We start from the raw sequence: 16934 nt of genomic DNA, 5'->3' as shown, positions 1-16934 counted from the left end.
ATAAAACCATTTCCTTTTATGCCATTTACAACCCACACATGTTGAAGCTCTGAACGTACCCATTTCTTTAGCCTTTGTGACAATCTGCGTCATAAGTACAGGCTCAATGACGTCTCTTGCCTTGGTCACAACTGCAGCAGCACAGGACAGAGACGAGACGTTCAAATAAAAAGCAGGGATGAGGAACGAGAGGTCTCGATTTACTGTACAGTCACATGAGAAACACACTGCGCTCACACACCTTTAGTGGTCTTGAAAGATCGACACATTGTGCAGTCGAAGTTGCTGTCTGCAGCTTTTTCCACATCTTCGTCTGAATGGAGACCCTGACAAGAGGCGTGGAACCATCTGTGAATAGAAGAGACGGTTAAGATAAGATAGATAGATAGATAAATACTTTATTAATCCCCAAGGGGAAATTTGTCGTAGCAGTAGCAGCACCAATAAACTAAACACACGAGAATAAAAAATAAAATATAAAAAACAGGGATGAAAGATGTATACAAGAAGTATACAAAGTAAAATATAAAATAAAATATATATGTATATATACAACATATATGCATACACAATACAATACTAATGACTAAAATTAAATTAAATATACAAATATTAAATATAAGAAGGAACAAACAAAAAAAGAACAAGAAAAAAGATGGTATTTAATTTATTCTGAGCCGACAAGGATTTGTAGAAACACACCTGTCACATTGGCGACACTGCACAATCACGGTGCCTTCACTGTAGTCCACGAGGCAGATGGGGCATGTGCAAAGGCTGGCACAGGGGGCACATTGGGTGTAATTATTCTGCCACTCACACCTTAGACCCGGGGTGGTGGAACCACACTGGGTACAGGACACACACCTGCAGGAGGGAGGGAGGACAGAGGTCATTCTACCCATGTTACTTCTAAAAGGATGACACATATCGACTGTGCAGCGGAAACCTGCCGGCTCGCTGCACATGGGAGTTATGAATATTTCTTGCTCATTTGGAATTTAGAAAACAGGGAATCTTGCAAGTTAGTCGATCCCCTTGGCGTGAAAACAAGAAATGATTTACTTTGCATGCCTTTGTATGTGTTAAAAAAAGGGCACACTTTCAAACAGAGGGGTGAGAAGGTGTTACAAAGATAAGTAGTTATTGATCTTGAAGAGGTGGACTGTGGTAAATTGCTTGAACCGTTTCGGAGCTCTTTTAGCAAACTGAACACAAACTGATTAAAACATTCAAATGATTGCCTGTTTGAAGCCAATTCAGCCGAGATGATCTTTCATCACTTACCATTTGCATTTCCAGCTGTCCTTGGGAACGTTTTGCAACGGAGGGTCCAGGCAGTAGGTGTGATAGCTGATGTCACAGTCGTCACACAGCAGCAAGCGGCCAGGATCCGTGGCCTGGCCGCAGGCCTCGCACACTGTACACTCCAGACAACGCCAACCTTTACTCAGCACCACCTTGGTGATCTGTGAAAGCACCAATGAGACATTCACATGCAGGCCTGTGTAGCATACAAAGGAGGGCATCTCTCAGAGTACACGGTGTGTGTGTGTGTGTGAGCTCCACAGCAACTGTACCTTTATGCCAACACAGAATGGATGGTAGCACTGCCCACATTGAGCACAGGCCAAAAGACGGCCCTCTGCACCAAGGCCAAAACTCCCACACACCACACACATGTCCTTGAAGGAAATAAGACATCAGGAGTTAACACATTTCGCGAAGGCAGTTCAGTTGAGACACTGAAATGCTCGAGCTTTACATGGAACAAGACACCGTTTTTGCTCTTCCTATTTAATATAACCTTTTGTCTTAAAAAAAACAACCAAAAAACCTAGTCAACTGCTTTCAGTTTGTCATGACGTAAAAAAATAATTACCAATTTGTTCTGCATATTCATTCAACATCAATAACGCTGTCGTAACCTTCTCATTATCTATTGTGCCAAATGCTTTCCTAGAATACTGAAGGAATAAAAGGCTTTCTTTATCCTAAGCCTACACAGCCGATAAGAACAGTGCACCTGTCCTCAAGTAGATCCTCACATCTAGCTGGGCAAAAACAACATATTGGAATAACAGTTTAAATATATATATAAATGAGGAGATTTGGGCCCCTCTCTCAGCCCACATTCACAGCCTGAGAGCCAGACGGAGCCGTCTTATGTGAGCCATTCGGGGGTTTGAGCCTTGATCAGCAGCATCAGCTGTAATGTTTAATTGTTTTTATACGAGTAGTTATTCTTTTACAAGACAGGATTCTAACCTCTGAATTACTACCCAACAATGCTATCTTCACATTCACTGCCGTCTCTAAAAACCTTGATGAGAACGTGAAAGTTGCCATCGGTTCTTTAAACGGCAGAATGTAAAAAAAAAAAAAAAACATTTCAATTCGATCCTGTGTTACATAATCATGTATTTTCTGCAGGCATTTGCCAGTATCTCCACAAAAATTAATGATCTCCAGTGGGAGAGGTCTTTAAGCACAGATGTAATTCCAGGCCATCTAAGTCGATAGAGAGATTCACGGGTGAGGACTCAGAATTAAATACATTAGCAACACTCTGAAGTATTAAATGAACAACAACCTGTTTTAGCGTGAAACTGTCGTTGCTGGAGAATATGACCACCGTGTTATGCATGGCATTCTCCTCCTCGTCCTTGACCGGGTATTGTGTTTCTATTGTTGTGATCTACAGTACAGCGGAGAAAATACACAAAATAAACACGCATGACATATTGGGATGACGAAAATGGAGTCATCGCTTTTCACCATCAAGACTTAACGTGACTTATTTTAGGATAAAGAGTCGTGAGTATCAGTTATTACTGTCTGCTTTTCTGTCAAGTCATCATTTGTCGGTATTGGAGAAATGACCCTCATTTGCACAAAACAACACAAGCAAACAGTTAACGCGGTTATTAACAATAATGTTTATAATACATCACCCATCTCCTCAGCAGGAGGGACACCAAACACTGCTTTGCATAGAGTGCAATATTTGCCAAAGATGTTCAGATGTCGCCCAGCTGACAGCACGTACCCCGTGGTTCATGCCGAGGCTCGCTCCGTTCTTGCCCCTGGCCCGGCCACGTCCAGGTCTACCCGACAGGCCGGCCCCTCGAGGCCTCCGCCTCCCGGGGAAGCCTGAGCCTCGACCCTGAGGAGGAAAGATGAAAATGAAGAAATGTGCAGCGCGAGGAGTGGCAGTGGCAGCTTGACGGGGAACGCGGGGGGAAATGGCCGCTCCGCGTCGCACATACTGATCCGGGCCGAGGCGAGCTCCACTTGTTTTGCAACGCTTTGCTCGCGGGCGCCGAATCCTCCAAGCCGTGCTCAGTGGACGCACACAGATTCCGAAACACTTCAACATTTCACCACTTCAAGAGCATCGATCATCCAGTTCTAGAAAAGCGGGGTCATTCTGCGCGTTTTGTGTGCATGGATGTAAACAGCTGCGTGATACATTATTTACATTCATGTTGGCAGCGCTTTGTATTTAAAAATAACTATTATTTCTTTGGCACATTTTGATGGAAATTGCCGTTGTTTGAGCGATACACAAACATGTCAGACACACAGCCAGCAAGTGAGAGTTGAGAAAAGGCCGCCGGCACATTTCCAACAGGGGGCCTCGGCCTCATCGTGACACTTAAGTCTAACTCAGTCTTCTAAGTCTTCCTGCTCCTGCCACCAAAATCACCTCTAAGTTACCCCTCATCTGACACCAACTCTAAACCGAGGCCCCTCCCACCAAAGCGCGCCTCCAGCCAGACACACTGCTCACCATGGTGATTAACCTGAGCCGGACCCCTGCAACGACACACACACACACACACACACACACACACACCCTCACCCGGCCTCGCCAATGGAAACCAACGAACACACACTTTTGATAACTTAAGAATCAGAGAAGAACAAAATAATACTTAAGAAATACTCACGCGTCTGAATAATACGGAGAAGAGCACATGGCTGGCAACATTCACTCGTTAGTAAAAACCTATTTGCCAAATATTTAGAGCGTTTAATACACGATAGCCGTGATCTCTCAACGCAACAGCAACGCCAGCCAAACCCTTTTTCCGATGCAGCCATATCTTTCGTTTCCACTTCCTGAAGTCATGAGCTCAGCCGCTGGCCTTTGGTAATTGTTAAGAGTAGCCTACGGTTCCCATCAAAGAGACGTTCCACGCCACTCGGGGAGCGCGTCACTAAGGTGAACAGGGGGCGAACACGGCCGCCCCGTCGTCTCCGGTGAGCCACAGTATTTACCACTCTGATGCTCCAGCCGGGGCTGCCAGAGGACTGCCTGGTCTTTGAGACGTCCCACCCCTCTAGCTGGTCTGGCGACCAGGACAATGGGGAGCTCACACTGCTATGGGGACTCCATGCACCCTAAGGTAAAACGGGAGGGGGGGGGCAGGGTGGGGGGACAGGTGAGAGAGTGAGAGGGAGGGAGGAGGGCGACAAAATGCAGCAACTTAAAAACAAAGCCAGCGAAGAAACAAAACATACAAAGAGATGTTTGAGATGTCGGGAGCTTCTAATGCAGCAGAGTGGGAGCTGCTCAATACACATCCATCGACGCAGGGCCACAGCATTGGAAAGCATCTGCCGTGGCAAATATGAACAGAATAGGTTATTATGGTCTGTGATGAAGCCAGTCCCGGAGAGCTTTCATGCAGATGAGTTGAAGAGGCGAAGATCCCGAGACTCTTCACGGAGGCAAAACGGGAAGAGCGCGATTGTGTTCGTTGCATTTCACTCGCCAGGGCACCAGGGCGCCATACGGCAAGGAAGAGACCCTGCAACCTTTTCGTCACGGCAACCGTGTATGTTTGGCATGTGAACAAAACGAGGAGACTTGCGTCCGTACGGCAGTGAGGCACTTCAGACAAAGCACTCCGGACTAAAGGAGAGAAAAAGGCATATCGAAGCATCCTTAACAGATTTCCCCAGGCCGTGTGTAATAAATTAGTTTGAGCCATATACTGTTTATTTAAGAGATTAGTTATTTCCAGGGGAAAACCCATTTTGCAAACTAAGTTAATCTACCCTCATCAGCATCATTCATAATATATTATAGCCATGGGTGTGATTTTACCCCTATAATTATTTGTCTAAGAGAGTCCACATTCAGTGTCTCCATTATAACCTATTTGTTTTAACGACACTAGAGGATTAAAAAGTTATTTTCTTCCAGTCACTAGTGACCCACTGCAGCTGATGGTATAATAGGAGAAAACGTGGACATGGCGATGGTACTAATCTCTGAAATGTGTGACTTGATGAACCCTTATCCTCAGTGGGGCAATAAGGCGGCGCATGTTCGTAATGTGGACAGAGTGACGGATGGAAATGCTGCTTTTTTGGAAAATGGTGAGGACTCTGAGGAAAATGTGTTCTAGCCATTCAAAAAAAAGCATAATTCCTATTAGAAATAAAAAATAACTGTGACCAACTAGTTGTGTGGATGCACATGCAAAGGGGGCATCGGGAGTTGAGAGAAAGCATCTTTCAACAAGCTGTCCTTCTGCGATGCCTTGGTGTACGAAACAAGCTGCTTCAACCAACCCAGTGCCACCCAAAAAAATAACGTAATTCATCTTCATGGAGCAGAGCACTAAGGACACTTGCACGCATGTCATTTAGGAGTACACAGGGTACGCAAACCAATTATTAGCCCCTCTGGGGGTAGTTACTCTGGCTCGTTCTGATTATTGGCTGTCCCATCCCGAGAGCGACTCAAAACCAATCAGTGGCCCTCTGAGACACGATATCCAGGTTCCTACCTGTTTCACTCGTGGTCTCCCAGGAGAAAACTTCCTCTTGGTGATGGCTGGCTTTCCCATTCCTATCTTCGGGGCGAGTGGTATGAGGGTGGTGATGGGCATGACACTGCTGTGGTCACCCAGTGACGGTAGGATCTGGGTCAGTTCCCTGGGAGATGTCCCTCGGCCCAGAGGGGAGGAGTGGCACGGAGAGGAAACCATCTCCGCCAAACTTTCCACGGATGTCTTGAGCGGCTTCTCCTCCGAAGACAGGCAGGGAAACGAGAGATTGGGCTTGCTCTCCGTCGTAATGTACATCTCCACGGATGTACTGGAGGCTGAGGAATTAACAGTCTCGGCCGGGTTCCTGTGAAAAATACCCTCCGTCCTCTCCTGGTTGAGTTCCTCTGGAGAGGATTCCAGGAACGAAGCCCTGTCCACATCCATACTCGAAGGCTGGGGTAGTGAGACTTCCATTGGTTGGTCCGTGAAAGGTACTGATGCAGTACTTGGTTCTTTGGTGGTTGAGATGATGGCCGTAAAATCCTTTGTGCTGGGGTTGGCCGTGCCCTGCTCGGGGCAGGCCTCTGTCTTTGCTGGTTTGATTTGTAATGTGGTATCCTGTGTCTGTAGTGCCTCCATAGAGAGCTGGGCTGGAAAAGACTCAGACTCCTGGCTGGGAGTCGCTGGAGACGCAGGACTCTCGGTAGTTGTAAACTGGGCTCTTGCTGCTGGTTCTGTTTCTGCAGGAGGAAACCGAAGTGGTCAGAAGAACATACTCGAATAGACGGCATGCACAGATGAAGAAACGTCAAAGTGTGAACCCGAGACGATTTGATGCTCGTGGTTTGTGAGCAACGACACAAAACATGAATAAATCTTAACGTCATTAATGTAAAAGATAGGAGGATTTGATGACAGTAGTTATGCTAACGGCGTATTCACACCAACGCAAACGTTGGAACTAGGGCTGCAACGACAAATAAAATAAAATCAACAATAATCGATTATTAGAATAGTCGGCAACGAATTTCATTATCGATTCGTTGTGTCGCGCGATTATTACGCCACTCAATAAGTCGCGGAGATGTTGGAGTATGAAAAAGAACGAGTGGTTAGATCTCCGTGGTGGATGAAGGAAATGATAACAGTTTGTATGGAGCAAAGCCACGGAGATAAGCCCCGCCCCCTTTCAGGAGCGGATGAACCACAAAGTGTTGTCAGCTCTGTTTTTGAATAAAGGGTTGGAAATGAATGTTTTTTTATTTATTATTATCCGATTCATCTAAAAAAAAAATCAATCGACAGATTAATCGATTATTAAAATAATTGTTAGTTGCAGCCCTAGTTAGAGTTACATTGAAATTAACGCAAATAAACACGAGGTTCTATAGCGCAGCCGAGATCGTGTTCACGAACCTGGTTTGATTTTGTTGACAGGAGGTTCGGTGACCTGCTTCTCAACGTCTGCTCCCACTGAAACTTCTAAAAGAGACAAGATGAATCATCAAAAAGAGTATTTTCAAAGAAATGGATGTTGTGTTCACTAATGGAGAGAACGAAGAGTCGGAAGAGACCGTGCACACACGCAAAAAGAAAATGAACTGGAGGGAAATGTTGGGCTTAGATTCACGGAAATCAAAAAAAAAAATTTTTCTTGCATCAATTCTCTCCATCAAATCCAAACCAACAAGACTCTCCAAAGACGTGAATCCGGAAGTGGAGGAAACTGTTCTCCCTTTGGTAAAACTACGGAAACACTAAAAGCGTTGGTTGCAGATAGATCATCGATTACCGTTTGAACCAATACATGGAAAAGTGAATTATATATAGTTCACTATCAGGTCAAACATTAAGAAAAAAGGGGGTTTACATTTTGTGGTTAAATATTATTGCAGGTTCTTTTTTGGGGGGGGGGTTGTTTAGGGGGGTCCACAATGATGTATATGTTGTGAATACTGTATTGGTTTATGTAGATATAAATGTGTACGGATGGGTGCATGTAAACTGTATAAAGACTGTGTAGATGTATAAATGAAAGGAAACTGAGGGGAGGGGTAGGATGGGGAAAGGTTTGTGTAATATTTTTGTTTTCTCTTTGTTTTCATCTTACGATTTAAAAAAACCCCATCATCCTTGTGTGGTGTTTCTACAATGTTATACATTTGTGTATTTTCTTTTTGTAAAATAATTAGGGCTGTGAAACGATTAACATTTTTAATCAGGTTAATCACAGGTTTCTGTGGATTAATCATGATTAATCACATATATATGTTTACAGGGCTCTCAAGACAGGGTGACTTTTCTTTGCTCTGTCCCGATGCGCGCAGACCGGCATCGGAACTCTGCGGCGCGAGCCGAGAGAAGAGTTGTTGACGGGGGGGGGGGTGCAAGTGACTTTTTTTCGTCCCGATGTGCGCGCACACGCCGGCATCCGAGCTCTGCGGCGCGCGAGACGGAGATTGGAGTCGTGTTAACGCGACACGTAGAGACAGAATGACATGCTGCTGTAGAGACGACCAACAACAGACGGATTGGAAGCTCATTCTGCGCATGCGTTAAATGCGTAAAAAATACTTTACGTATAACAAACTGTAAATGCTGGCTATTTCACTAAAAATATCCTGTAAAAAAATTTGTTGTTAATAAAAATAAATCTTTAAAAAAACAAATATTATTTTCTCGTATTTAGTCCTCGAACAGGATTCACCGTGAGTCTGACCGATGAGTAACAAACAGCCGCAACGCATAGAAAGACAACGAGGCGAGCCTGTATACGCTATTGTATATTAATCTAGTGTCTCTACCCTCTCTTTGGTTGTATAGCGTCTCCTATCCTGTCCATTGGGTTTTGTATTAAAGACATCAATACATTTGAATAGTCTGGTATGACTAGAACTAGTCATTCCTGGCTACCAGGCATCCACCCATCCAGCCAATATGCTGCCAGGCAGCCTCTGGCCGTACAGATAGCCCAGTCTTAACAAGGCGCCCACCATTTCGATCCACAAGTTCCCATGTCTCGCTGATCCCGACACACGCGTGCACCTGCTAGGCATCGCTGCCAGGGAAGGGAGTAACCATGACAACCAACATCCCAGGGTCTGTGCGCTCTGGGCTCATGACTGTGCAGCTTGCAGGTGCTCATCCGGTGCCGATGCCAGAAAGTCAATTAGGAGATGGGCCTCCGACCATCTCCAGCCTCCAACTATTGACCAAGCTGAACACACATTCTCATTCATATGAACACCCTGCTTCCTACGTCTTCTACGGGGGATAAGGTAATGGTTTGGATAAATACACGGCTCAGATTAAGGCAGCAGAGGCCTCGAGTCAGGTCTCGATTGCAGTCACAGAATGGATCTAATGGCATCTGTCAGTTGAGTCACAGTCCGCCCGCTGTTAAACACTGGGCAGTGGAGAATCCTGGCAGGTGATAAACAGCTCTGGTTAATGACTTTAATTACATGACATGTGCGCTCGGTTGGCAGCATTGCCACGATCTCACGTAACGAGAGACCAAGACATATACGTAAAACAAATCTGCAAAGATCAAAGTGAATTCCAGCACACTATTGAGATTAATGTCCTCGATTTGTAGCGGGAATATCAAACACACTGCAAAAAATAAAGCTAATTTTCATCTTTTTGCATGATAGGGTTTTAACTTAAACTCTCAAATAATATCGCCACGGGGTGAACAGCATTATGTGAATCGATTGAAAAAAAGAGTTATTATCGTTAAACTTATTTTGAGGTGCTTAACATAAACCTCCTCGAGCTTCTCTTGCATCAATACAGAGATCGCTCCACGCGTCTTTAAGACGACAGAAGGGGCAGCATCGCCATGCCACCGAAATCCAACGATGAAGCAGTTCATGACCAAAGGAGAAAGAAAAGAAGGAGAGCACGTGTGTACGCGGAGCCGAGTGAGCCAGCGTAGCTCCGAGGCAGGTTTGCAGACAGGGGATCTAATAACATCACCGCCGTGCTGCTCCTATTCGTTCTCTCCTGCCAGTGCTGTCTGCCGTCTAGCCCGAGTGGGCAGCGTAGCGTCTACTGGCATCCCCAGCTCACCGTGGATTTGCCTGGTACGCCACTCCACTGCTGGCAGATCTCACGTGGCGTGGAGATGGAGCCCGAAGCTTCGCAGAGACCAGCGTCACAGCACGCAGTCCGCCCCGCGACCAATCAAGCGCCGATGCAAACGTACGGTTTTAACGGGGCTACTTTTACTAGTTGGCATCTAGCAGGATAATCTTATATTCCCCCCCCACCCCAAAAAACATAGCTAAACATTTTTTTCTTGAAATAGATAGTTATTTTAAGACCTTTCACCAAAGATTATATTCAAGCGCCCACGGAAACAAACGGGCGTAGAGAAAATGTGACATGCTGGTCAAACCGTGTGATTACACGATTTCCAGACCCGTCACGTGAAGCCTTGGGGCCCAGAAATACTCCCCCCCCCCCCATAGATTTACATTGGGAAAGAGACTTTTGTAAATCAGCAGATATATTTCTATATATTTTTTAGGGGTGCCAACTTGCCCACACTTGCCCAGCCGCCATTTAAAAATAATCAGGGCCTTAAAGTGAATTATTAGCCGAATCCAGTTACATTTCCTCCTCCGCTCATGTGAATGGGCCCCGAGAACGAGGTTAGACCGAGAAGATCCGGCTAATTTTAAACCAGGAAGTCAAATTAGTTTTGTCTCATGTGCCCATGAGCCACGTTCCTATAAATGAGAGCTGAACTCCACCAATGTATTCAGTTCTTTTTTTATATCCATGGTTGTATCCTATATATTAACCGCCTAAGGGTAACTGAAAGTTACTTCAAGTAAATCACGCAGTTGTTCTGCCCAAGGTTTTTAAAAACCCAGAATGTAATGGCCATAACTTAAGAGTCTGAATCCCATTTATAGCCCTTATAAGTCTGACACAGCTTGTCGCGCTTAGATTGTGCGTCTCACACGTCGACTTGGCAAACATCAGACATGGTCCCGGAGCCTTGACAATCTCTCCCTCTGCTAACTGGTAATATTAACACGTCCCTCTAGTCTGAAGGTAATAAAGACAAACTGCAAGTCAAATGTAATGCTGATGTGTTGCAGCGTGAGCGGCAACTCAAGGTTCCACCTCTGCTTCAAGTTGCACGGAGCAGTTGCACTTCACCGTGTATTCAATTCAATAAATAAAAAAACCCACTTTCGAGAATACATTTCTTGTCCGCAGACTGGCAGCACAAGTTGCAGCTCCAGGAGACAGCAGGGAGAAACACAGTGCTTCTAATTTTTAAAACCAGAGTTACAGAGACAAAAGGAGTCGCTTTAATCTGTTGGTAGCAGGACACCATCTGGTTATTGGGGAGTCCTCAGAAAGTCCTTCACATAAGAGGGAGCGCTTCTCTCTGGTCTCAGTCCAACAACTCTGAATCCTTTCATCTGCAACAACACCGACTTTCAGAACTTCATCAGCGGCGACACCACGGCCCACTTTTGTGTTGCATGGCCAAAGCTTTCACTGGCCTCTGCATTGCGACAGGCTGAGCGAATCAACCCTCGACTACAACGATTGTCTCTCATTTTCAAATCGCGTAGCCTGGTGCCCGTATGTAAAATTGTGTATAAATCAAAAGGGTTAAATTCCATGTCCTTGCAATAACAACACAAGATTAATATGCCGATGAGATGCTCAGACGGGACACTTGCACACTGAGGAACATTAAGACTAAGAGATAGCACAGAGATCAGAGCAGTTATCTTCCTATCTAATATCATCAGTTTGGAACAAAGACCCACCGAGCTTCTGGGCCGACACGGCCAGCTTCTCCTCCTGGACAGCAGCCGGAACAGGCTCTGGATCCGAGTGCAATGGAACAGCAAGTAATTCCGGTTTGGGGTCATTGTGCATTTCAGGAGGCCCCCGAGTGCCAGGTTCTAGGTCCGTGTGCTTTTGAGCCAGCTGGAGACCAGTCTCAGAGTCTATGTGCATGGAGGCTGGCTGAGGGCTGAGCTCTGGGCCGGTGTCCATATCCTCGGCCTGCAGCGCCTGCTCTGCAGCAGGAGACTTGCAGTTGGAACAGACGTAGTCCTCTCCGGAGTGATGGATTTCGGCTTGGCCCGAGTTCTGACGCTCGCACTCCAGGTGTAGCCATCTGAAAGGAGTGCGGAGGAATTTTAAGGTATTGTTCGGTGGGGTGCGATCCTGTGCAATCCTAACACGTCACATTTATTGCTGAGGTGTTCACACTCGTTCCTTTAATGTCACCAGAGAACATCAAACTGCCACAGGAATGAAACAAGGTAACAAAAACAAACAAAAGCGTTGCATTTGAACCGGCGATGAACACGTGTTCCTTACCTCTTACAAGTCTGGCAGAAGAGTAAGTCTTTATGATGCTCAGGGTCCAGGATGCAGGCACACATAGAACAGCACAGAGCGGGGTCCTGGTTTTGGACGCAGTTCTCACACAGCAGGCTGGTGTGGTGCCATTGCCCGCTGGTCCGTGTTCCACATTGGATGCATACTCTGCAGCTCTGAGGAGCAAAAGAGGGCCGATTAGTGATACAACGCTGAAAGCCATTCACACTCAATACGGTATGAATACAGCGATTCTGCTTTATTGATTTGGCACTTAAGTCCTGGGATGGGGAACAAGCATAGAACCCGTCCAGGCCCACAGTGAATGTGAGCATATTGAAGACCATGACTCTTTTCCAGCTAAATGTGTGAGGTAGAACTGGGGGATTTGACTTCAAAAGCAATATCAGTATTGTGAGGCCCTGGGGAAATGGATTTACAAGGCACTTTTCTAATCATACAGATCATTCAGACTAACGAGTTTTTAATAAATGGCAAAAGGAGAATACTTTTTATTTTTAACGTTAACATAAATAACTGCGGTCCTGGCTATGTGGCTGTAACATACTGCCAGGGATCGTTACAAATGGCCGACAATGAAATTCAAAGCAGGTTAACAATAACCTGTACTTCCTGGTTTGACTTGAATATTTTAGGGATTCTTTTTAGACGGGTCAGTATGTGCCATATGAAGTCCATTCCATTTTGCTACCTTTTATTTTCCGAGTGTGCAAGTGGACAAAAGTGAGCGCAGTGTTGTGAGCAAAAGAACCACGGAGTGGCACGAGCAAATCAGGAGCAGCAGGCAATTTCGATGCAGCCCTGACGGCGTGCGGCATCGAGCCGCATCGAGCCGCATCGAGCCGCATCGAGCCGCACGCCGTCAGGGCTGAAGCTCGTCGCTCTGCTCCCATTCCAGCGGCTTCAGTGCTGCTGCTCACTGGAAGGAGAATAAATGCATTTGGACTCCAGTATTTTTGCTCATTGTAATGGAGAGGCAGCTCACATGTTGACAACCCCTTAATGCCATGATCACACACACACACACACACACACACACACACACACACACACACACACACACACACACACACACACACACACACACACACACACACACACACACACACACACACACACACACACACACACACACACACACACACACACACACACACACACACAGAGAGGAACTCTTGGTTTCGTTAAAACGTATTCCGTTTTCAAAACATAATTAAATAGGTTAAGTAGAGCTGCTTTTGGCAAAAAATACTCTATGCAGCTGTATTATGAATGCAAAAATATCATTAAAACAAATATTGTATACGATTTGATTGATACTCTATACTAAAGCAACCTCACTGAGATCTGGGGAAAGTAATTTTTAAGGATTCTACATAGCGATGGTCATCTTCAATTGTTATCCTTATTTCCCTCAAGGTCATGAAGCTTGTAAAACAGTGAACCAGCTCTTACTTTGCCCCCGTTTACTTGTTTCACCTGCCGTGCTGGTGCTCCTACATGATGGAGGAACATGACACTGGAACAATGCCGAGTACTTAATTCTACTTCAGTGACACGGTTGAAAAACGACAGAGAGTGGGGACAGAGGTTGGCAGCGGATGCCAAAGGTGTGTGTGTGTGTGTGTGTGTGTGAGGGGGTTTGGTTTTCCTGTGCCAAGTGTGAAGACCTATCAGCTGCTGGCTACATGGCCGCAGCCTGATCCGACCACCGCGGAGTTTGTGTGTTTGCCAGTTGCCTGAGTGACGAGTACATGTGCGCTGCTGAAGTGCGTGTGCTCAAGATGCAACGGCATGTGAGCGCATATACACACAAACACACACACACACACACACACACACACACACACACACACACACACACACACACACACACACACACACACACACACACACACACACACACACAAACACACACACACACACACACCACGTTAACTTAAGCTGAGGCTGAACTGAAGCCTTTAAAAGACCAGCCGGAGTGAGTCATTTCTTAACCGCAGGAAGTGCAAATACAAACCACCAACAAGTGATAATCTCATGGGTGGCAGACATTTCACTCTGTGCCAGAGCAAGAATTCAGATCTTGGATAGTTTTCCATTGACTATTACTGCCCACACACAGTGGGAATTTTGTGTTTGCTGTCAAAATAATACCTGCTGAAATCATCAATATGTAATAGTAAAATAACTTTATATTTCTACATACCAGTTAGATTAACACTTATTTTGCATGGTCTTAAATAATCCATCCAGCCTCGGAAGAGGTTCCACCTACCTTACATCTCCATCCGTTGGTGGGAAGAGAGTCGATAGCAGGTTGCAGACAGAAGGTATGGTAGCCTTTGTCACACATGTCACACACCAGCATTTTAGTGTCCTCTCCTGGGTTCCTACAAAGTGAAGGAGCCAAGACAGAAGACCGGTTTGTGAATTTGGAGAGCAAAAGACTGGGCAGTGGAGAAAATCCAACATCACAATATATTTGGACAATATCCAATATATCTCAATACCGATAATCAGACAATCTTGTAGGGTTGACCATTGGCGCTTTCATACAATATTTACACAATTAGATTTTTGATAAATAATCATCAGTAATGTGGATGAAATGACTAAATGGGTTAAGGCAAATACTAGAACAGGTCAAAAAAAGTCTGGTAAGGTCAGAAAATGACAATTTCACTTTATATCAGCCATTAAAACTGTGAAAAGACAACACTTACGGCCATGTAATAGCAATATCTATATATACATAGGACTACCCAACATAGGACTTTGATGTACTGCACATATACTGCAACCATCCAGGAGGATTTTATGTAAAGAAGAAGTATGAAAAAGTCACATGCATGATCATTGTCACCTTCAGTCTCTTTTTATTATTTCCACAAGGGAGATAATTAGATTGTGTGTGTGTGTGTGTGTGTATCCATCTCGGTGTCTTCCCACAGCTAATCTCACCTACTGCTGAGCCAAACTGCTTAATATCTGCATGTGTAAAGCGTATTCAATTGATCATTTATGGCTGCATGCTCAAGGAAGCGTGACTGCTGACTCCTGACGACTGATGGAATAGTTTTTAAACTGCATTGAATGCATTCATCACTGGCTGTATTATTTTTACTTCAAAAAATACAGGTTAGATTTAGAATTGGTATAACAACCACAATAAAAGCTATGCTCAGGCAATGATAATAATAAAAATCTAAATCCAATGAAATAATAACAAATTGGAATTATCCCATCGATTCGTTATTGACAACCTCCTCTCGAAACACACCGTGCTTTCCAGCAATAAGCCAGTACTGGGGTTTCTATGCAAACGCGGAGCAGAAAGCTCAATGGACGTTGTTCACCGAAGGCAAACAAGACGGGTTGCTAGCAGAGCCCCTGTGCTGTTTAAATAAGGTCAGAAGTTACAAGACTGCAGGGTACAACATCCAGTCGTCTCCACACAAGCCACAGAGGTAAACAGCACATGCCTGGTAGCTAGAGAGAACATTAGCAAGTGGGAACAGAAAAGATCGAGAGGACCAAACCATTAAGCGATGAGATGGTTTGTGTCGGCGAATGGGAAGGTGACTCACTTGCACGTCTGGCAGATTTTGCACTCGGGGCACTGCCAACCTGCCCTCCTCAGAGGGGTCACGGCCATGTCCAGGCACATCCCATGGTAATGCTGACCGCAGCTGGTGCAGAAGAGCTGGTCCAGTAAGTCCCCTGGGCTATCACATAGCGCGCAATTTACATCATCTACAACTATAGGCAAGAAAAATGAAAGAAACGGGATTGAAGTCAGGAACATAAAGGGGGAGACAACTCAGACCGTGTTGATGCGTTATTTTCACTTGAGCAAGTCGTTTCACGAGGGCCGTATTCAATACTACTCGACTTACATTTGTGAATGACCAGTTCAATGTGTTCTGGGCAGAAGAGCGAGAGGCTCCTGATATCCTGAAAGGTCCCAGCTGCCCCCGCACAGGGGAAATGGTAGAGTTGAGCACATCCTTCAGCACAGCACTTAACGGATGCTCCAAGGCGCTTACAGTATGCACAGTGCTGCAGAGAAAGAGAGACATTCCAATATTAATATAAATGTCAAATTAATTGATTCCATTCACCGACGACAAACTCTAAAACACGTCCATGACGATCTTTCATGACGTGGCTTATGTAAAAACAGCGTTTCATCCATTAATGTCCCTTTGGATAAAACAGTCATCTGGTTTCCCAGCTGAGAGAAGACCTGTCTGTAAACCCCCGTTTGATCCCCCGATGATCACATTCACGACAGACCCTCGTCCATTTGCTATTCCCCTCGGTTACGATTGTGCACTCTGGAGATCAAATCCAAGACTTGCTGATGGGCTCCACGACCAGTGGGCTGCAAACGCAAATTGGAGCCACTGCTAACACGAGGAGCTAAGCTGCCATGAGGGCTCAGCCCCGTTGAGTGGCGTGACCTTTTCCATTTCACAGCTGAGAGATCCACGCTGCCAGGCCGACCTTTACCAGCCCGTCTGATCCATCAGCTTTGCTGTGCCTCACTGAAGCATTCTCACTGCTGCCCCAACACATTACGATGCTGTTAACACCCATTAGTTCACGGATCTTCTCCCCCGACTCACCTTTGTGCTCCCTGAGTCAATGGCTCTGTCCACATTAAGCAGAGATGGTCCCTCGCCCTCACAAACACCCTCGGACCACAAGGCACAACTCTGATGTGCCCAGCATTGCCCTGAAATGTGAAAGAAAGGGGGT

At 45.5% G+C, this 16934-nt stretch overlaps 1 protein-coding gene across 1 annotated transcript in view; it reads right to left on the bottom strand.

Moving 5' to 3' along the window:
• Positions 1–16934, bottom strand: part of kmt2cb (lysine (K)-specific methyltransferase 2Cb) — a 60471-nt gene that overhangs the window by 31039 nt on the left and 12498 nt on the right. The window contains exons 6-21 of the mRNA XM_056420219.1: positions 16802–16911; positions 16070–16232; positions 15761–15932; positions 14449–14563; positions 12150–12325; positions 11588–11943; positions 7203–7268; positions 5805–6526; positions 4285–4407; positions 3050–3166; positions 2594–2698; positions 1581–1685; positions 1288–1469; positions 703–867; positions 242–348; positions 60–131 (exon numbers count right to left, since the gene is read on the bottom strand). Of these exons, the coding sequence (XP_056276194.1) occupies positions 60–131; positions 242–348; positions 703–867; positions 1288–1469; positions 1581–1685; positions 2594–2698; positions 3050–3166; positions 4285–4407; positions 5805–6526; positions 7203–7268; positions 11588–11943; positions 12150–12325; positions 14449–14563; positions 15761–15932; positions 16070–16232; positions 16802–16911 (2856 nt within the window). The remainder of the gene's footprint in view (positions 1–59; positions 132–241; positions 349–702; positions 868–1287; positions 1470–1580; positions 1686–2593; positions 2699–3049; positions 3167–4284; positions 4408–5804; positions 6527–7202; positions 7269–11587; positions 11944–12149; positions 12326–14448; positions 14564–15760; positions 15933–16069; positions 16233–16801; positions 16912–16934) is intronic.

Source organism: Pseudoliparis swirei, chromosome 8 (genome assembly GCF_029220125.1).
Source record: "Pseudoliparis swirei isolate HS2019 ecotype Mariana Trench chromosome 8, NWPU_hadal_v1, whole genome shotgun sequence".
Lineage (NCBI taxonomy): Eukaryota > Metazoa > Chordata > Actinopteri > Perciformes > Liparidae > Pseudoliparis > Pseudoliparis swirei.
The sequence above is the reverse complement of the archived record's forward strand: the minus strand, read 5'-3'. Positions and strand labels throughout refer to the sequence as shown.